The 26,142-nt window shown below is 35.9% G+C and overlaps 7 protein-coding genes, 1 non-coding gene and 1 pseudogene across 9 annotated transcripts; 8 read left to right on the top strand and 1 right to left on the bottom strand.

The window, feature by feature from the left end:
• Positions 1-3,274: 3,274 nt before the first annotated feature.
• LOC103850321 lies at positions 3,275-5,790 on the bottom strand. 2 transcript variants are annotated; one of them, XM_009127050.3, is made up of 4 exons: positions 5,062-5,790; positions 4,587-4,666; positions 4,254-4,413; positions 3,275-4,035 (listed from the first exon to the last, which is right to left on the bottom strand). In XM_009127050.3, the coding sequence occupies exons 1-4, from the start codon at positions 5,097-5,099 to the stop codon at positions 3,414-3,416; spliced, it is 900 nt and encodes a 299-aa protein (XP_009125298.1). In that variant the 5' UTR covers positions 5,100-5,790; the 3' UTR covers positions 3,275-3,413. The 2 variants fall into 2 exon arrangements, with proteins under 2 accessions (XP_009125298.1, XP_009125297.1); XM_009127049.3 differs by having other exon boundaries at positions 4,587-4,656.
• Positions 5,291-5,372, top strand: TRNAS-GCU. Its single transcript has one exon. It is a non-coding gene; the product is annotated as a tRNA-Ser (tRNA).
• On the top strand, positions 5,789-7,238 carry LOC103850322 (14-3-3-like protein GF14 lambda). The gene is made up of 4 exons (XM_009127052.3): positions 5,789-6,334; positions 6,457-6,579; positions 6,701-6,817; positions 6,939-7,238. The coding sequence occupies exons 1-4, from the start codon at positions 5,849-5,851 to the stop codon at positions 6,957-6,959; spliced, it is 747 nt and encodes a 248-aa protein (XP_009125300.1). The 5' UTR covers positions 5,789-5,848; the 3' UTR covers positions 6,960-7,238.
• Positions 7,239-8,524: 1,286 nt separating this feature from the next.
• On the top strand, positions 8,525-9,450 carry LOC103850323 (classical arabinogalactan protein 4). The gene has a single exon (XM_009127053.3). It carries the CDS (start codon positions 8,731-8,733, stop codon positions 9,148-9,150), a length of 420 nt encoding a protein of 139 aa, XP_009125301.1. The 5' UTR covers positions 8,525-8,730; the 3' UTR covers positions 9,151-9,450.
• Positions 9,451-9,715: 265 nt separating this feature from the next.
• LOC103850324 lies at positions 9,716-13,440 on the top strand (annotated as a pseudogene).
• A 247-nt stretch (positions 13,441-13,687) lies between these two features.
• On the top strand, positions 13,688-17,401 carry LOC103850325 (protein DETOXIFICATION 28). The gene is made up of 9 exons (XM_009127054.3): positions 13,688-15,262; positions 15,355-15,642; positions 15,741-15,994; positions 16,097-16,183; positions 16,261-16,317; positions 16,420-16,658; positions 16,740-16,858; positions 16,945-17,034; positions 17,147-17,401. The coding sequence occupies exons 1-9, from the start codon at positions 14,981-14,983 to the stop codon at positions 17,231-17,233; spliced, it is 1,503 nt and encodes a 500-aa protein (XP_009125302.1). The 5' UTR covers positions 13,688-14,980; the 3' UTR covers positions 17,234-17,401.
• A 607-nt stretch (positions 17,402-18,008) lies between these two features.
• Positions 18,009-18,689, top strand: LOC103850326 (histone H3.2). The gene has a single exon (XM_009127055.3). It carries the CDS (start codon positions 18,075-18,077, stop codon positions 18,483-18,485), a length of 411 nt encoding a protein of 136 aa, XP_009125303.1. The 5' UTR covers positions 18,009-18,074; the 3' UTR covers positions 18,486-18,689.
• Positions 18,690-19,094: 405 nt separating this feature from the next.
• On the top strand, positions 19,095-20,545 carry LOC103850327 (40S ribosomal protein S6-2). Its single transcript, XM_009127056.3, has 4 exons — positions 19,095-19,249; positions 19,334-19,398; positions 19,585-19,642; positions 19,718-20,545. Exons 1-4 carry the CDS (start codon positions 19,244-19,246, stop codon positions 20,336-20,338), a joined length of 750 nt encoding a protein of 249 aa, XP_009125304.2. The 5' UTR covers positions 19,095-19,243; the 3' UTR covers positions 20,339-20,545.
• A 151-nt stretch (positions 20,546-20,696) lies between these two features.
• Positions 20,697-22,540, top strand: LOC103850328 (EPIDERMAL PATTERNING FACTOR-like protein 1). Its single transcript, XM_009127058.3, has 2 exons — positions 20,697-21,964; positions 22,058-22,540. The coding sequence occupies exons 1-2, from the start codon at positions 21,860-21,862 to the stop codon at positions 22,301-22,303; spliced, it is 351 nt and encodes a 116-aa protein (XP_009125306.1). The 5' UTR covers positions 20,697-21,859; the 3' UTR covers positions 22,304-22,540.
• The last annotated feature ends 3,602 nt before the right edge of the window (positions 22,541-26,142 follow it).

Below are 26,142 nucleotides of genomic sequence, written 5' to 3'. Positions count from 1 at the left end.
ATACTAAACATTAGGATGTTTTGGCTGTATTAGGCAAACTTGTAGGGGCAAAGACCAAAATTAGCAGTGAAACAATATATTCTATTTTTAAATGGTGGAGTCGATTGTTTGATTTGTTCAACTTTTAATACAAATTAGAAGATTTTTGTACCAGTTAGTGTATGTTATTGATCAATATTATAAGTTTGCATACATACAAACATAGAACAAACAAAATGAAAAGATCTTTCATGTACCATGATTGTAAAACAAAGTGGTCATTTTCTTATAACGAGAGGATTTAGAACAAGCTCTATATTGGTGTTAAAAAAAAAGAGAACAAACTCTATTTTCTCATTTTGTTTTCTGACAGTAACTCCGCAAGAAAAAGAGAACAAACTATATTGTTGTTAAAAAAAAGAGAACAAGCTCTATAGTTAGTAGGTCTTTTAAATTAGAGACAATTTGCTAGATATACTGAATTGAATTCAAAATTGGTGAAGTACCCTATAGGTATGTAAAACAAAAATCTCTGTAGCACTTTAAACATAGATTGACTGTTTTACCCATGTCCCAAACCTTTCAACTCTCTCTCTCTTTCTCCATCCTCCATCCTCACATTTATCTCTTTTTCCTGCAACTCTTTCTCCTCACGGTTAGTTTATTCCCAATCTTCATTGAAGCAAATTTTTTTTTAAAAGCTTGCAGTTAATCTCATAATCAATTATAATCATCACACTATTTCTATATTAACCTGATCTTCCACACTACATCTTCATCACCGTCATATCCAATAATGTCGATGTTGGATGTGCCAAATATGCAAGTGAATCATGGTCTCAAAGAAACCCAAATCTTCCAAAGGAATTGTGACTATTTTAGGATTATACTGCTTTAGCAAACTGCAAATAGTTATGAGGAGAGAGAAAACACAATATATAAGGAGAGAAGAAATACACTATATTATTTAGAATGTTAATAAAGTACGTTTAAAGGTAAGTTGTTACATTACATATTACAGAAATTGTTAGTTGATAATTTATTTAATATAAAAATATATAAACAATAACATCAAATATTTTTTTGATTTATATGTGCTACAATAATTGTTAACCGTTAGGATTATAATAGTTGAAAAGATAATGATTAAGTTAACACGATAACATATTTTGTACCTTCTAACAAACATATATATCAGCTAACAATAGCTAGTTTTAACATTTTAGCAATCGATATAAAAACGATAACATATTTTGTAACAGTTAACCAAACATGTATCGGCTAATGATAATATATTTTATAAAATATTAATACAAAAAGTTTCAACGTAACTGTTATACACCTTGTTAACCTGTTAACTTTTTTCATAGCATCTAACAAACTATTTACCAGTCACAAGCTACTTATTAACATCTTACAAATAATTTTTAAAAACTGTCAATATGTTTTGTAACAGCTAAGATAAACATTTATCACCTAATGATAATATATATTGTGAAAAAATAACGACATCCATCAGTTAAGTAACAACTAACCAAAAATGCATCTGCTCACAATACTCTATTGTTAGCATCTACTCAAACCATTAGCAGTTAATTGAAAAAATATAGACTACAAAATTTCATTACTGAAAGGTTAGATTCAGGTTTCATCAATGTCGGGAAAACCCACTATTTTTTGAGTATACAGCCCATCAAATACAACCGTGTTCTTTTACCAGCAAGTGAATTGAAAAGATTTCACATGTATGTGCAATGGAATTGCTTAGAATATTCATATCATGGTTGAGATTTGAGTAAAAGGATAGAAAAGCTAGATAAAGATTTCTAGTTGGAATGAGGCTAATATACGTTAAATTCATATTCTGTGTTAATTGAAACATACGTATTTAAAACTGATTGACATCGTTGAAAATAGAAAAGATCAGAAGAAAACATTTGTAGATTAACAGAAAAGAAATTGTGTTGAGTGATTTTAAGAAAATACAAAAAATAGAGAGAATAAAGAAGATTATTCGGGCAGAATATACAAGATAGAGAAAGAAAGAGATAGTTTGGAAAGGGGTAATTTTGTATTAAAGAAATATCAACAGTGTCAAAGTTAATGTTAGGGTAGTTTGCAAATATTAAATTTTTTGGTGTATATAGAGCCTAATTTCTCTTTAAATTATGGAAAAATAAACAATATATTTTCTGACAGTAACTCCGTGTTTGAAGGGTAATTTACCCACTTGGGGGTAATGATGCTTGCACTTTGCACACCTCTTAAAATTTCTTATTATGTGTACCATAGAATGGCGAGTAAATGTTGGTACAAACGCTAGTTAAAGTATTAATATACTAATAGATAGATGTTAAAGAACAATGAATAGTTTAACAGATTAGTTAATAGTGAGAAAACCTGATAAATTTATTTGATTAGTTACTTTCTTTTACAGCAAAGATCACGACGAGAATGTATGAATCGTTCCATTAGTCAAATAAAGCAGCCGTGAAAGCTTAGACTAACGCGATTTTGCTAGCTGTAGATTGATGATCAAAGAGTGTTCATATTTCTTGTAATAGTGAAAGAAAAGTCATTTACACGTTTATTACACATCATAAAAGTAGAACTATAAAGTTAAATCCAGAAGCTTAAGCAACATTGTTGTAACTTATAACTAGAAAAGACTATATAATTTTTTTTTTGGTCAAATAAAAAAAAGACTATAATTTTTATTAACAACAATTCATGATAGAACTTAACATTTTTTTTTATTAACAACAATACATGATAGTATTTAACATTTTACCCCAAAAAACAACAATGCATAATAGAAAGTTATAAAGTATATAGCAAAAAAAAGATATATATAAAGTAGGATTTATCAGTCATACTCGTCCTTGCATTCTATGTCCTAGGTACACAGACTCGGCTGGACCTTTGTTAGATCATATCTCATGAACATGTTCACTTCTGATCCATGATCAATTCGAATCTCCAATCGATAGAGTTCTATGGCGTTTTATCGGATGTCGATTCAATCATATCTTCTGCATCTCTCTCTCTGTTTCTTTTTTCTTCGTTTCCCGTAAATTTAATTGATTGGTAGACTCTTTGGCCAAAGCATGTTTATGTATGAACCTTTTAGAAATGGACCTTATTCTATAATTAGTGAATTTTCAGTTGTTAAAAAAAATGGCTGTGGCAGGTAGTCAACACATGTATAAGTACATGCTTGGTCAGCGTAAGAGATCTCTCTACAAATCCGAAATGGAATAAAATAAGCTTATAGAGAGGAGACGAAAGCTTTGTATCGTACTTACTCTCATTCACATAGCAATAAGTCTTTACTTTCACAAACAGGGAACTGCTTTCTCAAGAGTTTAAATGAAGGTGAAGTCTAGTTGAAGAATCAAATAACATGATTTTTACAATGATTTTTACAATGAACACTACCACTTAAAAGCAGACAAAACATAAGACGGGAACGCATTGTGTTTAGCAGCAAGGGTCTTAACCGAGTCTAGACTCGCAGTTTCATCAAAAGAAGTCAAACCAAGCTCACTACCATGAATCCCACCGGTGATAAACACCGATTCAATCCCCGCAACATTTGCTCCCTTTATATCATGGTGAAGCGAGTCTCCCACTGCTATAGCCTCCTCCGGATTAGCAACTCCAGCAATCGCCATAGCAGACTCATAGATCATCTTGTGAGGCTTCCCCATCCATTTAACCTCTCCTCCAAGTTCTTCATACTTGGCAGCCAGTGTACCCGGCATGATGTGGAAAACGTTTGCTTCAACAGTCACGTAATCCGGATTAGCAACGATCATTGGGAGTCCTTTAGCTGCGGATTTCTCCAAGATCTTCTCAAGCTCGTCGAGAGGCGTGGGAGATACACCTCCTGAAGAAAGTCCTATGGCTTCAGTGCCGTGCGCTAGCACAAACTCAGCTTCTTCCACATTCTCCACAACGTTTAGATCTAGACCATCCAAAGAGATTGCTCCTCGATCTTTCCAAGTGATGTGAATGCAACGCCTTCCTAGTGCAGCGAACCAAGGATCATCTCTCCTGTTAACAGACATTTATCAGTATGTTCTACTGCTCCCAATGAAACATTTTCCTATAGTCCCTAAAATTTTTTTGAGAAAAATTATATAGATATACGCCCCCAAATTTATTTTTAAAAAAAAATTATTGAAATTTTTACTAAATCGTCTGCAAGTTCTAAAATCTTAGAGCCGACTATATAACTAAAAAGAAGACTAAGAAGGTGTTGGTGTTATGACCTTTGTAAAGATTGATGGGTTAGTTCACCGCTAGTTATAGCTCCAGTGAAGAAAGAAGGATCAAAGCCAAGGCCTTGGAGCTTTTCCATTGTGGTTGAAGCACGTCTAGAGGAGTTGCTTATGATCACTATCTTGGCACCTACCGTTGCTAGATTCTTTACTGCAATCCCCCAATAAAAACAAAATTTAATTCAGTCATTATGCAGAGAAGTACACATAAAATTATCAAGAAATTGAAAAATCTCAATATATTTTGCACAAATGTTACATCTTAATGGAATCAGACTACTCAAATAGCTGCAAGGCAAAGGTAAGTAAGGGATGATAACGTACAAGTTGAGATTGCGCCGGGGTAAGGTTGTTTGCCATCATGAAGGACTCCATATTGATCTAAGAGCCATGCCTGTGACACACTTTAGTATCAAAAACATATTTATAAATATTCACTAGTTGTTTGATATAAAACACAGTGCAAATGTTAAGTTACAAGCTTCCATATGATGAAGCTAAGTGCCTCACCAAACGTTATTCTTGCTCAAATGGAAAAAAATACAATCAAAACAAATAATCTCTGCTGATGTATAGGCAAAAAGGTGCAATTTTTGTTACAAGATAACAGAAAGTTGTATGAATGCTTTTACAGATTACACGAAGCATACTATGCAATTAAAGGAACCCATTTTGCTAACAAGTTGAAGCCAATCGGATCATTAGATTAACATATATATATCGTTAATGAGCTCGCTAATCTCATGAGCAGAAAGTCAACGAAGACATTAAAAAAAAACAGAGACAGATGAGGTATAACCTTGAAGTTTCGTGTCTCGACGATGTCTTTGAGTCCATTCATTGGCTGGGAGAGATGCGGAGAAGAGAGCATTTTTTTCTCTTACTTCAAATCCCAGAAGCTAGTCCACAAGAACAAGAACACCTTTAGAACCAGAACCAATCGAACCACCCAAAAGTGTTTGTCGTCTTTACCATTGTTTGCTTACCCTCAGTCCACTTCAATTTTGATTCTTCTTCTCTTTCAAAAAGTCGCTTTGGCCGAGTGGTTAAGGCGTGTGCCTGCTAAGTACATGGGGTTTCCCCGCGAGAGTTCGAATCTCTCAGGCGACGTAATTTTTATTTATTTTGATTAATAATTTCTCCATTTTGATAAACTCAAACGTCTATCATATTCTGGTATTGATATTATTCAAACTATGGTACTCAAACCTTACTCAGTGGATGCGAGCCCAGTAGTATTAAGCTTGAAAAGGCCCACTAAAGGCCCAAATAATCCAAACTAGTGACAGCAAGCTGACTCACTAATAAACCATCGTTATCATCCATTCACTCGCTCTTATCACATTACCAAACCCTCCACGCTCCTACACACTCCACGCTCCTCACTTTACCAAAGCTTCTAAACAAAACGACGCCGTATACTCCAAACTAAACCCACGCGCGCGTCTGAAACATACACTTTCTATATCCCACTTGACTCTTTTCTCCTTTATTCCTCCTCTTCTCCTTCTTTCCTCATTTCCTCACCAAAAAAAAAAAAAAAAAAACTCAATCTCTCTCTCTCTCTCACACACTTTCTCTCTCCAATGGCGGCAACACTAGGCAGAGACCAGTACGTCTACATGGCCAAGCTCGCCGAGCAAGCCGAGCGCTACGAGGAGATGGTCAACTTCATGGAGAAGCTCGTCACAGGCGCCACACCATCCTCCGAACTCACCGTTGAAGAACGTAACCTCCTCTCCGTGGCTTACAAGAACGTGATCGGATCCCTGCGCGCCGCGTGGCGCATCGTGTCCTCGATCGAGCAGAAGGAAGAGAGCAGGAAGAACGAGGAACACGTGGCGCTCGTGAAGGACTACAGATCTAAAGTGGAGACGGAGCTCTCCTCCGTCTGCGAAGGGATACTAAAGCTTCTCGAGGAGAATCTGATTCCCTCTGCGGCGGCGAGCGAGTCGAAGGTGTTTTATCTGAAGATGAAGGGGGATTACCATCGGTACATGGCGGAGTTTAAGGCCGGTGAGGAGAGGAAAGCGGCGGCGGAGGATACTATGGTTGCTTACAAGGCTGCTCAGGTTATATGAGTAAAAAATTATTATTTAGTTTATTTTTTAATTAATTAATTAATCTCGGGGTTTTATTACAAGACTGATGGTTTTGTTTTGTCTTTGTTTTGTGAATGTGTTTTGGTGATTAGGATATTGCAGCTGCTGATATGGCGCCTACTCATCCGATTAGGCTTGGTTTGGCGTTGAATTTCTCGGTGTTTTACTATGAGATTCTTAATTCTTCGGACAAAGCTTGTGACATGGCCAAACAGGTTCTGTAATAAAAAAAATTACTGTCTTGAGTTTGTGTTTAGAAGAGTTTGTTTTTTTTTTTATAGATGTGTGTTGACTTAAAGGGGGTTATTGACTACTGCTTGGCTGTTGTCTCTGTAGGCTTTTGAAGAAGCCATAGCTGAGCTTGACACTCTTGGAGAAGAGTCGTACAAAGACAGCACTCTCATCATGCAGCTGCTCAGGGACAATCTTACCCTCTGGACCTCTGATATGCAGGTTAGTAAACTCTCTTCTTCGCATCTTAGTGTGGATAGGAATTTGGTCAACCGTGGTCTGATGCATCACATTGATATGTTCGAGAACTGTGTGTGCTGAGTTGTTAATATTCTTTGTTCAGGAGCAGATGGACGAGGCATGAGGAGCTTGAGGAAGGGAGAGTGTTATGAGCCGTGTTTCCGCCACCAATTTCGATCTCAACATCCCCCGTAACCTTTGCTCAAAACTGTTGAACCAAAAAAAAAGTATTGAAGTGTTAAGTGTTTATGAAGATTTATGTGCACAGCTTGATGATGATTGATGATCTACTCTATTTAATATTGTCTTAAACTATGTTCTCTTAAGGATTTGTCATCTTTTGACTTTTTGCTTAAAACCTTCTTTTTCGTTATACTCGAATCTTGATTCGGGGAAACCAAAATTCTTGGGGGTTGTGTTTTGTGGTGAATGAAATTTTACTTCAACATAGAGCAACCATAAACGTGCTCACACGTATACAAGAATCGAAGAAGTGGAATCTCGTTGCACAAGGACAAGGAGATGCATAACATCGAGATGTAGTTGGACCACTAGGCTGCATTGTATGCATGGTGGAACGATACGAAGCCCATTTTTTGTATCATCGTAATGGCTGAGCCCATTTTAATTATTACTTTTAGATTCTGATCTTCCTTTTTGTCGTTGATCAGTCGAAATCCATCGTAATGGAATTTCAGTTTAACCCATTTCGATTGCATGAGTCGAGACAAGTGGATCAGTAGCTGGCCCTATTAGTCAAAGATAACATAATGAATTTTTAGGTTCGTTCATCACAACTGGCAATACATTGCCAACTATGAATGATTCACTAATATACATTCAATCGAAAAAACATTAAAAAGGACATCTTACCTTCTGAATCACTGTTGAGATAGGCTTTACAGGCTATTACCAGACGACGTATCTTTTTATACGTTTATTTCTTTCCATTCATACTTTGTGTCTATCAACATTATTTTATATTCACTGACAGCTATTTCCAACGGGTTTATTAGCAATGTCCAGCAACGGTAACAACACCAATAATATTCACAAAACTTAATCAAATTATCAGGTCAGGCACATGGGATTAATCATCGTTACTATTTATAATATTTATTTGCTATATAATAAGATAACTTATACTATGCCAAAGTTATATAAAAGGGTCGTTGTTGTATATATATAAGAAATTAAAATAACAAGTGGATTGTTTGACAAAAATAAAATAACAAGTGGATTAAGTAGACAGGAAGACATGCAAATTTGCAATTCTTGATTCTTGAACTAGACATGTTAGCTGTCTTCACACATTTGTCACGTCATATAACATTAATGATCTTTGAAATCATATTATTACAAATATTGGATTCTCTCTCCAATTATATTTATTCACCATCCAATCACAGCTCTAATTAACTAATCAAGGTTAACTTTGTCTAATTTAACGTTACATCATGGTCTGTGGATTGTCTACTAAGCAAAGTCTAACATAAAAAAGATGTTAAGTCTTCATCCGACTAATCTTTATGATATTTATCTTCCATATGTGTAAATCGATTTACCTTCTAAAATATGTCAAATTGTCATTCTCGATACACATAATACAATCACAGACTCAATTTTGTATGATTTTTTTTATTCTTTTGGAAAATGTTATTAATGCTTCGGCCTCGGAGAGTACAGATAGGCAACCCCATGTTCCAATTATGCGTTTGCATGTTAGTCTACATATATTACTATACTATATTAAAAGATATTAGAAATCTTCTTTAATTAATACTTCATATTCTCTCCTTTTATAAGTCCTCTTCCATTTTTCTCAACTTCAGAACTCTCTCTCTCTCTAATCTCATACCCTCTCTCTCTCAAGAAGAAACATTTTCTCAAGAGAAATGGGTTCCAAAAGTGTCCAAGTTTTTTTGATAATGGCTCTCTTCGCCACAGTTGCACTTGCTCAAGCCCCAGCTCCCACTCCCACAGCTAATCCTCCTCCTCCCGTGGCTACTCCTCCTCCTGTCGCTACTCCTCCTCCAGTGGCCACCCCACCTCCCGCCGCAACCCCAGCTCCAGCCACCACTCCACCACCTGCCGCGACTCCAGCCCCTGCCACCACTCCACCATCGGCTGCTCCTTCTCCATCTGATGCTCCTAGCGCCTCTCCACCAGCACCAGAAGGTCCCGCCTCGAGCCCTAGCGGACTTGCTCCAGGGCCTTCAGAGGATGCGCCTGCTCCTAGTGCCGCTTTCTCCAACAAGGCTTTCATCGCCGGAACCGTCTTCGCTGCTGTTATGTACACCGCCGTTTTAGCTTAACATCTTTTTATTTTTCACATTTGTTTCAAATTTCAGATTTTCATTTTTTTTCTTTATTTATTCCCTCAATTATTTCAAATCTTTGGTGTTATGTGAGTATTTCTTTTATTTTCGTATTTCGCTATTTGATCATTTAAATTTGTATTATACTTTACGTGTATTGTCGGACCGGGGTAAGTGATTCATGGTGAGAACTAATGGAACGTTGACACGTGTAATTTATAATGGGAAGTGTGTATGTAGAGGAGTGATCTGTTTATGTAAATCCAAATCATAGATTAATAAAATAATTCCATAATCTTTCGTTTAGTTTAAACGAATTCTTAAACTTGAAATTGGGTGGAAAAGAAAAGTTCCATATATAACTGAGGATACGTTAGATTCGAGTTTAGGCCATCGAATTTATTATGGGCTTCAGCTTAAAATCAATTGCATGATTAATGGAGTAGTCCATCTATCTTATATATTAGTTAGCCAAATCTCATTACCACCTCAAGAAATAGTTAGACAAAAAGCTTACAGTGTTACCAGAACAAAAATGTTGGGCCATATCAGTTCAGACAACGAGTCCACCAGTTCAAACTTTTAAAACTTTATTTACAACCTCATCACTACTCAGCCTTCGGAGGCCATTTCTCGGCTATCGTGAACTCCAAGCCATTTCAAGTATCAACAACTTCACACTAGGCTTCAACTTTTTTTTTTTTTTTGAAAAAACACTTGGCTTCAACTTCATAAAGCACTTTCGGGCTTAGATTAATATAACGTGTAGCCTATAAGAAAATATTTCAAGTCTATTAGAGATTACAAATTGGGAATGTTTATGCAGCGATATTAGATCGTTTTGCTTCTTATATATACATATATAGGCTACACTAATTCCTAAATTTACAGGCCAACATGTTTGCAACTTTGCATCACCGTATTAATTATTTAGTCTGGACAAAAAAATCTTTAGTCAGATGACTAAAAGTCAACAGAGATGACTTTTCCCACCGGAGTTTGGCGCTATGTATCTGTTTCTATTACACGTTTAAGCTTTTTTGAACTAAAAATAGATATAAAATTATTCCAGTTAAAATTTTTAATACTTCCTCGTGGATTCAATTTTCTAATACTATATCTTTCCAAAAATGAATATATTGTCTAGTATTTGTTTGTTATCTTTCACCTATATAGTTTATATAACATATATGTCATTGCATGCAGGCACGTAGTCTGCAACTCTGCGCATAAAAACGGTGGGATGCACGAAACAGAAGAATGTGTTTCCACCCGCAAATGATTAAATACATCGTAAGATCGATGTATATAGTTATCCAGTTATGCAAACCAAAACCTAAGCAATGCCATGTTTGGTGAATGGTGAGAAATAAGCATATATATTAACATCTTCTCTGGTTTTGCAACCATTAGTTTATGAGCGTGAAGGGACTCGGCTCTATATAGATGAATAAATTCTTAATTACAATATGGATAAAATCAAATGAAAGTTAAGTCCATGACAACAGCCAGTGTGGACGTAGTTGGCGTATTGAGGGAAGTCAAAGATTTGGTATATCATGATTAAGTAACTGACTCATGGTGCGTTAATAGTAAAATAAATCATCTTGAAAGCGAGGTTTCTTGCTAGTTGCTACTGCTTTTTTATTTAATCATCATATGAGACTATATATGGTAACCATTGATGTTTAACAAAACAAAAAATGTTTTGTTTTCCATAAAATATCGACGAGAAGTAGACAAGTAACACGGGTTCAGTTTCTATAATCTCCCGATTATCATTTTTCTGAATATATTGTGTGTGTCAACACGTATCTGCTGTCGTAGTACTCTTTTATTTGATCATTTTATAATTTTCCAGAAGCTCGGGGATGGGAGAGAGATACGACGAATCAGACGGTGTAGAGAAGGCGAAGATTCCTCTGTTAAGGGGTCAACATGAAGCTGAGGACGACGGAGATATATTGGTTGAGACTAAGAAATTATGGCGTATCGTTGGACCAGCTATATTCACCAGAATCTCGACCAACTTGATCCTCGTCATCACGCAGGCCTTTGCCGGCCACCTCGGCGAGCTAGAACTCGCCGCCATCTCCATCGTCAGCAACGTTATCATCGGCTTCAACGTCGGCCTCCTGGTATACACACACGCATATAAAAATATTTATTTGGCTTACCTTATAATGTTTATATATCAAGAAACTATAAATTCTCTTATATGCAGCTTGGAATGGCGAGTGCGTTGCAAACGTTGTGCGGTCAAGCGTTTGGGGCGAAAATATATGACATGTTAGGAGTGTATTTGCAGCGATCTTTGATTGTTCTCTTCTTATTCTCCATCTTGCTCCTCCCGATGTACTTCTTTGCAACTCCCATTCTTAAGTACTTTGGCCAGCCTGACGACATGCATTGCCGAGCTCTCCGGTTCCATCGCTGTTTGGGTCATTCCTATCCATTTCGCATTTGCCTTCGTTTTCCCTCTCAACCGATTCCTCCAATGCCAGCTCAAGAATAGGGTATATATGTCACAACTTTAACCTAACTCATTTGTGTTTCATTTAGATAAATATCACTCACAATGACAATTAATAATCACTCATATGTTCTTGATATTATTATTGCTTAATGGTGTTTGGTTGATACTGTATTACATTACCACCAGGTGATTGCAATATCATCTGGAATAGCACTTGCAGTTCACATATTTGTGTGCTGGCTTTTTGTATACGGTCTTAAACTTGGAGTCATAGGGACAATGGCTACTGTTATAACGTGTCATGGTGGCTAAACCTCATCATTTTATTTACTTACACCACCTGCGGCGGTTGTCCGCTCACTTGGACTGGTTTCTCCATGGAAGCTTTCACAGGACTTTGGGAGTTTGCTCATCTCTCTGCCTCCTCCGGAGTCATGCTTTGGTATTACTAGTTAAACACCACTTTTGTCGCATATTTTTTTTCCATTTAGTTTACGATATATAAAAACACAAATTCTTATGGTATGCTTTTTCGAGACAGCTTGGAGAGTTGGTATTATAAGATTCTAATTCTGATGACTGGAAATCTGGAAGATACAAAAATTGCTGTCGACTCCCTATCTATATGGTACGTTAATTATTGATATATAGAAAATTAATATACTAAATATATGGAAAACTATCATATAATAGTTTTTAACTATTTTTAATAATAGCATTGTTCATCGGCAGCATGATGATAAACGGACTGGAGCTGATGATTCCAATTGCTTTCCTCACCGGGACAGGGTAATCTTATACCAATCTCTCGTTTTTATTACTATCGTGTGGATACTTTAATTTTTGTTTAGTTTGGTTTATATTATTTTTGTAGCGTACGAGTGGCCAACGAATTAGGAGCAGGCAATGGAAAAGGAGCAAGGTTTGCAATGATCATATCAGTGACACAATCGTTAGTCATCGGAATAGTATTTTCGGTGCTTGTTGTATTCCTTCATGATCAAATTGGTTGGATTTTCTCTTCAAGTGAAGCTGTCATTAACGCAGTCAAGAATCTTTCTATTCTTTTAGCTTTCACGATTCTTCTCAACAGTGTTCAACCAGTTCTTTCTGGTACGCCACAGAGACAAAATCAGTTTGTGTGTTATTCCAAAAATAAACCGGGTCACTGGTGGTGAGGTGACTTTTATATTTTTGATTAGGTGTTGCCGTTGGTTCGGGTTGGCAATCATTTGTGGCGTATATAAACTTGGGAATTGGGATGCTATTATTTCATTGGACTTCCACTCGGATTTGTCATGGGCTGGATTTACAAGTTTGGTGTTAAGGTAAACGCCAGTTTTTATATAATAAAACTCAATACTATTTAAAGGTTAAGTTCTTAATCTATATAAGTATGTTGCTTGTAATGTTATATATGTTATAGGGCATTTGGGCCGGTATGATATTCGGAGGAACCGCGATTCAAACACTGATATTGATTTTTATTGTTATGAGATGTGACTGGGAAAAAGAGGTAACTAAAAAAAAAAAATTTGTTTTGTGCTTATGGTTCAGGTATATGGTTAATTCCATGCATGTCTTTTAATGCAATTGTTTCGTCTTTTATTTCAAATGTATAGGCACAAAAAGCAAGTGTGCGCATTAACAAATGGTCTATCTCAGACTCGGAAGCAAGAAACTAAAGTAAATTGTATACAGTTGTAAAATAAAGAGTCAGGCACATGCGCTATCATTATATCCTCACATGATTTGTAACTGGCAACTGGTAGAACGGAGAAGCATATATATATGTGGTTTGGTTTTGTCAACCGTAACTCGAGCAATGACTGATTTGTGTTCCTTTCCGAATACGAAACTAAGTCACTTTCACTTTGCAATTTTTCTTGATTAAAAAGTTATTTGCATATGGTATCACTCCTGTTTAGGATCAAGTTAGAATGTTAGATGATCCAAAGTTTTGAGCATAAGGTGAATATGATTTAGAAGTCTAGGAAAGATGGGTACATGCATGGCAGTTTTGTGGACTACAATAGATCAATATATGAACTTACCAATTTTAAGTGTTAGGTTTTTATGGTCAATTTTTGGTAAAGCAAAACATATTCTAGAGAAGTTTGAACAGACATTGTTACGAAAAAGTTTGAACGGACATGAACGATAATGTGCCAATTCTGTAACAGCTTTGTGAAAGTAGTAGATCCACGACATTCTTTTAAAAGGGTGATAAAGTGGATAATTCTTTCAATAGTTTATGAGAATAAAGTGGCACAGCCTTATATAGAAGAGGGAACTTTAAACAGTATGGAATAATATCAAGATAGAAAAGGGAGTTGTTGGATCTATGATATCGAACAATGTGGACGTAAGTAGCATAAATAACGTGGGAAGTTAAGTTGTTGAACAAAGATGATTATGAAAAAGGTAACTGTTTAAATAATATACATTTCTATTACTTTATCGTCAAAATTATACCAGCAGGTAAGAGAATGTTAATTAAATAGACAATATATAATGTGTGATTAGCGTAGAACAGAATTTAAAGAAAAATATAACAGAACAAACAGAATCAGAATAGAATGTTGATTATGAGTCTATGACTATAATAAATAAATCGCATAGTAGTATAGGGCACTATTTCATTTTTATTTGGATTGGTGATTTATACCTTAGATGCATCATGCAATATTATCAGCGGTGGCTGGAAATTATAGATAGAAAAGCCCAAAATTATATAATTTTAAAAACAAAATATATACACATTATATAATCTTTGACTCGTTTTTCTAATATTAAGAGGTATTGAAACGATCGAGAAAATAAAATTGTACTGATCTATAAACGTTGTTTCTGCTTTAGATCTAGCTTTTTCGTTTTGTAATCAGCTTGTTGTTTTCTCCGGTGTATCAGAGTTTTGCTATGTTCTTCTACCCAAATTTGGTTGAAAGTTAAATTGATATAAAAAAAATTCATAAAACATTCGCATAGTATCTCTTAATAATTTCTAAGATCCGTTCTCTGAAAAAGGTCATAATAAATAAGTAGAAAACCAAAAGGACAAACTGCATGTGGTATATCAGGTATAGGCTGTATATATACAAATAAAATTCTTTATGAATTTGTTCTACAAATGCTTTAATTTAATTTAATTTAATTTTTTTCGTCTTATTGAAAACAAACATGCATGCTAAATTATTGGTTGAATCGGGACAAGATATTAGTAAAAAACAAAAAAAGGCCTGACCGCGCGCATGGTGGCCGAGTGTCCACTCAAAATGCTTTACTCTCATATGGACTCCTCACTCCCATATCTAGTCTTCACTCTCTTCCACGTTCTTTACTTCCGAGAAGATGATAGAAAGAGACGACACATCAAAAGGTATAGAGAAGGCGAAGATTCCTCTGTTAAGGGATCAATATGCGGCGGAGGAGGAAGACGGAGAAATAAAGAGAAAGATATGGATAGAGACCAAGAAGCTATGGCGTATAGTTGGACCGGCCATATTCTCCAGAGTCTCGACATACTCAATCCTGGTCATCACTCAGGCCTTCGCCGGCCACCTTGGCGAGCTCGAACTAGCCGCCATATCCATCGTCAACAACGTCATCATCGGCTTCAATCTAGGCCTCCTTGTATTCACTCAATACAAAAACATTTTTCTACTTATATTATAATGTTTAGTTTATAAAATAAACTCTATATATATATATGAATATATATGCAGCTTGGAATGGCGAGTGCGTTGGAAACGCTGTGCGGTCAAGCGTTTGGAGCTAAGAAATATGATATGTTGGGAGTGTATATGCAGCGTTCTTGGATTGTTCTCTTCTTATTCGCCACCTTTCTCCTTCCTATGTACTTATTCGCGTCTCCAATTCTTAAGTTCTTCGGTCAGCCTGAAGACATCGCCGAGCTCTCCGGTGTCATCGCCGTTTGGGCCATTCCTACACATTTCGCGTTTGCCTTCTATTTCCCTCTCAGCCGATTCTTCCAATGCCAGCTCAAGAATAGGGTATGTAACTAAATTAAGAGGTCGCAACATAAGTGGCTATTAGTCCCCTGGCGGTTAATTCTTAATGTGTTTGGTTGATATATTTCTTACAATACCAGGTGGTTGCAGTTGTGTCTGGAGTGGCACTTGTAGTTCACATATTTGTGTGCTGGCTTTTTGTATACGGTCTTAAACTTGGAGTCAAAGGGACCATGGCTACTATTAATGTGTCGTGGTGGCTCACTGTCTTAATGTTATTTGCTTATGCAACTTGCGGCGGTTGCCCGCTCACTTGGACCGGTTTCTCCATGGAAGCTTTCACCAGACTATGGGAATTTGCTAAGCTCTCCACGTCCTCCGGTGTCATGCTTTGGTAATAATTCGCTAAACGCCACTTGTGTGGCAATTTTTTTTAAAAAGTTTTGTTTACGCATGGGACCACAACTTCTTACAGTAGTTTTTTTATCAAGTACAGCTTGGAATATTGGTACTATAGGATTTTAATCGTGATGACTGGAAATCTAAAGGATACAAAAATCGCTGTCGACTCTTTGTCTATATGGTACGTCATAGTTTTGGATTGATATGTATATTAGATATGATTTTCACAGATTTTATAACATATTAATTCATTGGCAGCATGTCGATAAATGGCTTGGAAATGATGATTCCACTTGCTTTCTTTGCGGGGACCGGGTAATTGATTATATATATATATACTTTAATTTTCGTTTAGATCTCTGGTTAGGCTAGTTCGTGGCTTAAGCAGTCCTTAATTATAATCACGTGCTCTTGTAGCGTACGAGTGGCGAATGAGTTAGGAGCTGGCAGTGGAAAAAGAGCAAGATTTGCAATGATCACATCAGTAACACAATCGTTAATCATCGGAATAATATTTTCGGTGCTTGTAGTATTTTTTCATGATCAAATAGGCTGGATTTTTTCTTCAAGTGAAACTGTCATAGAAGCAGTCAATGATCTCTCTATTCTTTTAGCGTTCACGATTCTTCTCAACAGTATCCAACCGGTTCTTTCCGGTACGCTATAAAACCATTTCATTTTCGTTTTGTTATCTCAAAATAATTCGGGTGAACAGTTGTGAGAGGACTTTTGACTAGGTGTTGCGGTTGGTTCGGGTTGGCAATCATTCGTGGCATATATAAACCTGGGATGCTATTATTTCGTTGGACTTCCACTAGGATATGTCATGGGCTGGATTTTCAAGTCTGGTGTCAAGGTAACCCTATTTTTCTTTCTTTATTTAATATCAATATTGCAATTTGCAACGTTAATCTCGTTATATCTATAATTTCATTGCTATAGGGCATTTGGGCTGGTATGATATTCGGAGGAACCGCCATTCAAACATTGATTTTGATTTCTATTGTTATGAGATGTGACTGGGAGAAAGAGGTAACTCGAATTGTTTGTTTTGTTGCTTTTGTTTCGCTTATATATATGGTTTATTTCATCTTCATCTATGTGTTTCCAATACAATTGTTACATCTTTCTTTAAAATTTGTAGGCACGAAAAGCAAGTATGCGCATTCAGAACTGGTCTGTCTCGGATGCAACCAAAAAAAGCGAAGAGGACCCGAGACAGAAGGACTAGACATTGCGCAGGGGAAACCAGTAAGCGGCATACAATTTCTACTTGCATTTCTCTGTTTTTTTCGGTTTGCATATGCATTGTCCCCTCTCTTTAAGGCTTCCCTGAGCAACACTCGTCCTTTGTTTTATTGAATGAAAATTCAGCGTTAAAACAATCATTTCAATCACATTTATAATGACAAAAAATGGCCAACTACTGGACCGGTGTAATATCTGGTTCGGTTTTATAAGACGAAACTGTAGCAATGGACGATTTGTTTTCTTTTTATGAATGTTAATAGTAGAATAAATAGAGTGAGCACACTTCTACGTCACAAATCATGATGTAATCTAAGCTACAAGTCCATCAGTCCTCATGACTAAACCATATAGGCGTGCTCTTTGGTATTTTAAAAGATATGGAACTACAAAACACATTCACAATCACACGTTTAAAACAAATTTATTATTCTGTTTTTTTTAAGCAGCAGAAAATCTTCTTAGAAATCATGATATAATTTAAAGTCAGCAACAAAGGAATGATTGATCATTCAGATTATAATGTTAATGAATTACAATTCGCAACAAAGAAACGAGAAATAAACCGGAAGAAAGAATAACTCATTCTGATTGGCTGGTGAACAAACGACGCGGATAGCAAAGTAAACAACTCATCCTGATTGGCTAAACAAGCAACGACGCGGATCGCATAGTTACAACCAATATCAACCGTCGATTAGCAAAAAGATCTAACGGATGAGAATAAATAACTCATTTATAAAAGTACACACCACAGCCTTCACTCTCCTCATCAATCACATCCTCTCACTAAGCAAAAAAGAGCAAACCTTTTCGAATCTCAAATGGCTCGTACCAAGCAAACCGCGAGAAAATCCACCGGAGGCAAAGCCCCGAGGAAGCAGCTCGCAACCAAGGCGGCGAGGAAGTCTGCTCCGGCCACCGGAGGAGTGAAGAAGCCGCACAGGTTCCGTCCCGGAACCGTGGCGCTGAGGGAGATCAGGAAGTACCAGAAGAGCACCGAGCTTCTGATCCGCAAGCTCCCCTTCCAGCGTCTTGTCCGCGAGATCGCTCAGGACTTCAAAACCGATCTGAGGTTCCAGAGCAGCGCCGTCGCGGCTCTGCAAGAGGCGGCGGAGGCGTACCTTGTGGGTTTGTTCGAGGATACGAATCTTTGCGCGATTCACGCTAAGAGGGTAACGATCATGCCCAAGGATATTCAGCTCGCGAGGAGGATCCGCGGTGAAAGAGCTTGAAGACTCTTCGTTGATGGGCAAATCTGTTTCTGGGATTTTAGTTTGTCTTTAGTTTATGTGTTCCTTTGTTGTAGAGCTTGGCTCGTGTTTTGTTTTTTTTATTTGTTTAGGATTAGTCTCTGTTAACATAGTCGTGAAGGTGTTCGTCGAAATGTCCCAACGAGAATCTCTCTTGTTTAATATAAAAAAACTATTTGCCCAGTTCTCTTGCTATTCTTTTTTGTTTTACTTGTCTGGTGTGTTAAATCATTCAACCGTTTCTCTTTGTTGATCAAAATCATTATCTTAGAAAAATTGAGATAGTTACCGAAGGTACATAACACTAGTCACTACATTACCGAAGCATGTAGTTGTAGTCACCGGTCTAAACCAGACACAGAATCCATTCGGTTTTGAGAGAGCACACAAGGGACATGATGTTATAATACATCACTGGTTATAATTTTTATGAAGAAGGAAAGGTACGTGGACTAACGGTTTGACTATTCCACCGGGAAATGAATCATGTAACTTTGACCTCTTGTTATTAACTAGCTTTGGTCGAGAAGATACTATGACTAGAAGAAACACGTGGGCCTTAAGGCCCGTTATAATTAAATATGGGCCTATTGTGATGATATCTATCTGGCCTAGTATAAGTGGACATTTTGCTCATCCGCATAAAAACCCTAGTTCTTCACTGCCGTTTTGCGCCGCGAGATATTTATCTTTCATCTTCTCACGCAGGCAGCTGTTAGTGCCAGTTTCAATCGGAGACTATGAAGGTTAGCTAGCTCATCTTCTCCTTCGATACCCTGCTTGAGTTGTATGTGTTATTATATTTCATTCGATTTTGTTTTGTATCGCAGTTCAACGTCGCGAATCCGACCACTGGATGCCAGAAGAAGCTCGAGATCGATGACGACCAAAAGCTGTAAGATCTTTAAATTTCAATTTATTGTCCTTACAATAGACTTGTGATTGGAATCGATTAGCTTTAGTTTAGTTTAGTTTAAGTTAATTGAGTGTACAATGTGCAACATCACCTGCTGTAATATCGAAATTGGACCGACATGAACTGTCGTGACAAATGATTTAAGTTTCGGTTGTTATGTCGCAGCCGTGCTTTTTACGACAAGAGGCTTTCTCAGGAAGTTAGCGGAGATGCTTTGGGCGAGGTAAAAAATAATAATATTTACTTTAGTTGTCTTTAAAATGATTAATTTAATTTGTGTTTTAATCTATATTTGCAGGAGTTTAAGGGGTACGTGTTCAAGATCATGGGAGGATGCGACAAGCAAGGCTTCCCGATGAAACAGGGAGTTCTCACCCCTGGTCGTGTCCGTCTCTTGCTTCACCGAGGCACTCCTTGCTTCAGAGGACACGGAAGGAGGACCGGAGAGAGGAGGAGAAAGTCTGTCCGCGGTTGCATTGTCAGCCAAGACCTCTCTGTTCTTAACTTGGTTATTGTCAAGAAGGGTGAGAAGGATCTTCCCGGGCTTACCGATACCGAGAAGCCGAGGATGAGGGGACCTAAGAGAGCTTCTAAGATCCGTAAACTGTTCAACCTTGGAAAGGATGATGATGTCAGGAAGTATGTAAACACTTACCGGCGCAAATTCACTAACAAGAAAGGTAAGGAAGTGAGCAAAGCCCCCAAGATCCAGAGGCTTGTGACTCCTTTGACTCTTCAGAGGAAGAGAGCTAGAATTGCCGACAAGAAGAAGAGGATTGCTAAGGCTAACGCTGATGCGGCTGAGTACCAGAAGCTTCTCGCCTCCAGGCTTAAGGAGCAGCGTGATCGCCGTAGTGAGAGTTTGGCCAAGAAGAGGTCTAGACTCTCTTCTGCTGCCGCTAAGCCCGTTGCTGCCTAAACCTCTTTGAAAGATTGAGATGTTTCTTTCTCTCAAGTTCGTTTCTGTTTTCGTATTTAGAGGTTCCCCAGTTGCATGAAAACGCCATTTTGAACGTCTCTTTATGGAAATTTCATTGTTTCAGTGTTATGCTATATTCATCTTTCTAAACGTGTTGATTTAAAAAACTTCACAAGTTAATTATGTTATAATTATCATATTTTACTATTTTCTGAAGTTCATAATTTTCATAATTTTTGCTTCATTCATATACTTTAAACAGAGGAAGAGATATAAGTTTATTTTGTAAATCATTAATAACTAATAAGTATTCTTAAGCTTTATTATATCAAACTATATTTTAAACAAAGGAAGAGTTATAAACATGCTATTAAACCAACTAATATTATTATTTCGAATTTTATTTTAATATATAATTTAATAAAATATTTATGAATAAATTAATATATAGATATTCAATTTTTTTACCAATCTTTAGTTACCATTATTATATGTAATAGGAAACTTTTACCTCTTTTTCCTTTTTATTTGAAAATCAAAACTCAGTCAAACTGTGGTTTTTAGTTTTTACTACTATTGCTACTCAGTAATTTTCCTTATTTGCTTTCGAAGTTCTGTTGATAAAAGGAAAACTCAGTGCTATGTGTCAGTAAACAGATAACTTACCGGTGAAATGTAGCGTTATTAGACTCTTTTTAAACCGTTGAAAATTTCACTCAACATTTAAATAAACTGTTAATTGTTATTGGGAAAAAGCTAGCAATAGTAATGAAGGATGAAACAATTAATGAAGTCTAAAGATCTTGGTATTAAGAATATTAATTCGACATTCAACGCATACTACTTATATACGAATGTGGTTCGTTTAAGCAATCAGCATAGATCCTATCAGATTTATATTCGGATTACTGCAACTGTTCTATTAGGCTAAACATTGCTCATCTGTTGACCAAATATTTTACCACAAGGATTTTAGCTCATTGAACCCGGTTTACTACTGATATGTTCAAACCAAAATCTGAAGGCATCGTCAAATCAGTTAATAAACTAACAGTGCATGTTTTGTTGATTTGTTCCATTATGAGATGTAAAATTTTGGTCAAAACTCAAAGCTATAAGCCTAAAATGAACAATGCAAAGGAGATAACAAGTACTATATAATAAAATGAACAAAATAAAATGAAATGAAAGAAATGAGAGGAAAGATTGAAGTGACACATTGAAAGAAAGACTAGTTTCTGAGCCTCTCCTCTGATATGTATCCTCCTATTCTGTCTTCCCCACTGTCTTGTTCCTTTCACATTCCTCTCAGTTTACCATTATACCCCTTATTTACATCCCTCTCTCTTTCTCTAACCATAAATGCTTCTTCTTCTACTTGTCTCTGTGTTTCTTATCATAGACTCTTGTTATTTTCCTAGACCCAGCCTCTCTCTTTTGATTTCAAAGTCTTCAAACTTTCTCTAGACTCACATGAAAGTTTCTACTGTATGGTGATAACTCCCGACTTCCAAAACCAGCATGTTCACTACTTACAATCCCACCCTTCTTCTCCTTCTCCTTGTTTTCATCTCTCCACAAGTCTCATCCTCTCTTCAACCTGTCCAGCTTCCAAGTTCTTCTCAAGTAATCAACACATCCTTATCTTTCTCTCAAATAATTTGTCCTCATTTTTCCACTTTGATTGCTCCAAAGTGAATGGTTTGCTTTCTGATTCAGGTAGCTTTAGTAGAAGTTAAAGCGAGGCTAGGTTCTAGACCACCAAGCTGCCACAACAAATGCAATAGCTGCCATCCTTGCATGCCCACTCAAGTTCCCACTCTCCCTGGTCGCACCCGAGTTGACCCGTTTGCCGGTGGATTTGTACGGCCTCCTTCCTCACTAACCACCGTTCTTGGTCAATATTCTAACTACAAACCCATGGACTGGAAATGCCACTGCAATGGTCATTTTTATAACCCTTAAATCTCCATCATCCTCTGGTTTTGTGATTTTTTTAGTTACTTAAAATTGATTTTGAATTATTGAGAGTAGAAATGTCCTTTGGATTCTTTGTAAATCTAAGGCTCAGTTTGTATATTATCAAAAGTTCTTGATAATTGCATTTGCAGAGAGATGTAATTGCGGCATTCATATCTTTCAACATTTTTTTGTTTTTTTTTTCAATTGAATTTACTAATATAAAGTCTGTCTTCTTGATTCCTTAACGTTTGCATGTTCACAATTTATTTCAACAGCTTTTAAGTTTTGTATTGACAAAATCCTTTTGAGCTAAAAATGATAATTAACCCATTACTTTACAGTTTGTTTTTAATACAAATACATATTCAACGTATTCTATAATTTAAATTATGGAAAGAATTGAAGAAGATTTAATTTGATTGGTACTACTTATAACTAAAATTTTGGAAAAGAATGAATACGATTTGATGTGAATGGAACAACACACTGTCAAAATTGATTAATCAATTTTGTCTCACCTGCCTTGATGTCCTACACGTCACTGTTTGAGTCTCTTCTCGTGAATCTGTAGACCCATATCTGAGCAAGGCAAGGCTCAGTACAATTATTAGTATCGCTTTTAACTTCTTTTGTTCTTTGTTTTGTAGCTTCACAGTAATAAAGCAACCGATTAGCAACAAAACATGTGCATTAATAAGTTTTGGTTTTTACTGTTAATCAACTATGAAACCAAAAATGTAACTATTTCCTCTTGAGAGTGAATTTTCTTTTTGCCAACATGACAGCATCACCATGCAGCTTCATGTTTATAAGTTTGCTTCACGAAAAAAAAATCGAAGAGATGGTACGATTATAATTGTGTGTCGAGTATAGCCGCAAGTTTTTTATCTAATCATCAAACGACAAAACCTAAAACGGAGTTTAGTTTATGAATCCTTTAGAACATTACTTACTTGTTGGGGTTTTGAGATCATCAATCATGGATTGGTCTTGGATCGTTCCCGGAGGCGCCGAGCTCCAGACTCCACGATAAGCTCTGTGAATCGACGATTGTTTGTTTGGTTCTTGCGTGTTGGGAAAATATGAGGTTATGACGTTATTTAACTGGATATAGTTCACACGATGCGTTACGTTTGTAGCAATAACTTATGTTATGACATATACTCTGTGAACTATATCCAGTTATAAATATATTATAACATAAGTTATTGCTACAAACGTAACGCATCGTGTGAACTATATCCAGTTAAAATAACGTCATAACCTCATATTTTCCCAACACTCAAGAACCAAATATATTATAACAGACTGTGAGATAGAATCGTACAAATATATTATATAGTCTGACATATCTAGCAATAACTTATGGTATGACATATAGGGTGTGACTGGTTTTCCCGCTACCACCCGCAAACGCAGCTTTTGCGGTTGGTAGCGGTTGTTAGCGTTTTGCAACAATCGCTCAAACCGCTTCAAACCGCTCCAAATCGCTCTGAACCTCATAAATTCAAAAGCTGGTTCCAGCTAGCGTTTGCGGTTGCGGGCGGTTGCGGGAGGATAAAAAATTTTTTTTTTTCCAAAACAATATAAATACAAAAATAAAAATATTCAATAAAAAAATTAAATTAGAATTATAAAAATGCTAAAATATATCTATTATATTTTAATTAATATTATAAAACTTTAAAATAAAAATATTTTTTTTAATTTTTAAAAATTTAAAGTATAACTTTCTAAATATAACTTTTATATTTATTATAATATTATTATTTTTGATATTTTTATAATTGTATAAAATGAAAATATTGTTAATTTATTATTTAACCGCTGCTGCATTTGGTAGTTAACCAGTCATAAGTATCCCGCAAACGCACCAATTTCTAACCGCAGAACCAGTCGTACAAATCTCTTAAAACCGCTAGAAACCGCAACCACCCGCATCCGCAATCTTCCGCAACCGCAACCGCAACCGCTGCGGTTGAACCAGTCAGACCCTAACCGCAAAAAAAAAGAGCACAATTTATAACACAGCTCAACCCTACTACAATTCAAATCTTTAAAAATCAATGACCACATGAAAAAAAAAACAAACTTTACAAACATGGTATCACATGCATTCACTGAGAGAGCAACAATGTCCACTATCCCGCGCTTGCGCGGGGGCTCAGCCACTAGTTAAGATAGAAGAGCCAATGCATTAGCTTTCTAACATTAATATAACAGGGAATTAATGATGTAATGTGGTTTTTGAGCAATTAGAAAACTAGTGTGCTTTATTACTTGCCAAGTGCTCAAGCGAAGAGACTAACAAATTGGGCTTTCGGAAATGGCATGGGTGTTTGGAGGCTAACAAATTTTGAGACTAACCGCAGCGGTTGCGGTTGCGGTTGCGGAAGATTGCGGATGCGGGTGGTTGCGGTTTCTAGCGGTTTTAAGAGATTTGTACGACTGGTTCTGCGGTTAGAAATTGGTGCGTTTGCGGGATACTTATGACTGGTTAACTACCAAATGCAGCAGCGGTTAAATAATAAATTAACAATATTTTCATTTTATACAATTATAAAAATATCAAAAATAATAATATTATAATAAATATAAAAGTTATATTTAGAAAGTTATACTTTAAATTTTTTAAAAATTAAAAAAAATATTTTTATTTTAAATTTTTATAATATTAATTAAAATATAATAGATATATTTTAGCATTTTTATAATTCTAATTTAATTTTTTTATTGAATATTTTTATTTTTGTATTTATATTGTTTTGGAAAAAAGAAATTTTTTTTATCCTCCCGCAACCGCTAGCTGGAACCAGCTTTTGAATTTATGAGGTTCAGAGCGATTTGGAGCGGTTTGAAGCGGTTTGAGCGATTGTTGCAAAACGCTAACAACCGCTACCAACCGCAAAAGCTGCGTTTGCGGGTGGTAGCGGGAAAACCAGTCACACCCATACTCTGTTGAGGCTGTACTTTATGCATTTCAGTAATGTGAAAATTGTTTAGAAAATGTATTCAATATTTACATTTTTTTAGTCGGCCATTCAATATTTACATAAACCTTTAGAACATGGAGGTAGAATGTGAATTCATGTTGGTCCAATCTAATAACGGACAAACACATGTAGATAATTTGACATTCGCGATTGGATGAATAAAATCTAAAACATAACAAAAACGTGCGTATTTTGATCTAGTCTGGTTTTAGTTGACCAAAGTTATACGATCTTGTCTGATCTCGTTAACCCCAGCAACCTAATGAAATCCATTTTATCAAAAATTAACATATTTTAATTTGGTTTACTTTCGTGACGGTTATAAAATGAAACTAGACTTATGTTTGCATGCGAACATACACACGTAAGTTTGTTACACATACATAAGTGATGATGATGTCCGGCAGAATTGTAAACATCGCAAAACAGATATAAACAGCTAATGCAAGTATCGTAATTGATACTCATTCTGTTTTAAAAATAGTTTCATGCGTATTTAAAAATATTTTTTAATTTTTAATTACAAATATATTATTTTTATGATTAACTATTTTTATAATTTATAATTAGTTAAACTTTAATAAGTAGAGTTATAATGTTGTGAAGTTCACAATAAGAGTTATTCTCTCCGTTTCAGTTTAAGTTTTGTTGTATAGTAAAAATTTTGTTTCAAAATAATGTAGGTTCATGATTTCAATATAAAATTTATTGATTTTTTTTATTTCAGTCTATTTTTCTATTGGTTAAAATGTAGTTAAATGTGATGATGATGTTTTTACTTATAAAATATATAAAATTAAATATTTTGTTAATCTGTGTGTCTAAGTACAAAACGACAATTAAAATGAA

Source organism: Brassica rapa, chromosome A02, assembly GCF_000309985.2.
Source record: "Brassica rapa cultivar Chiifu-401-42 chromosome A02, CAAS_Brap_v3.01, whole genome shotgun sequence".
Taxonomy (NCBI): Eukaryota; Viridiplantae; Streptophyta; class Magnoliopsida; order Brassicales; family Brassicaceae; genus Brassica; species Brassica rapa.
This window is presented reverse-complemented; position numbering and strand designations above follow the sequence as displayed.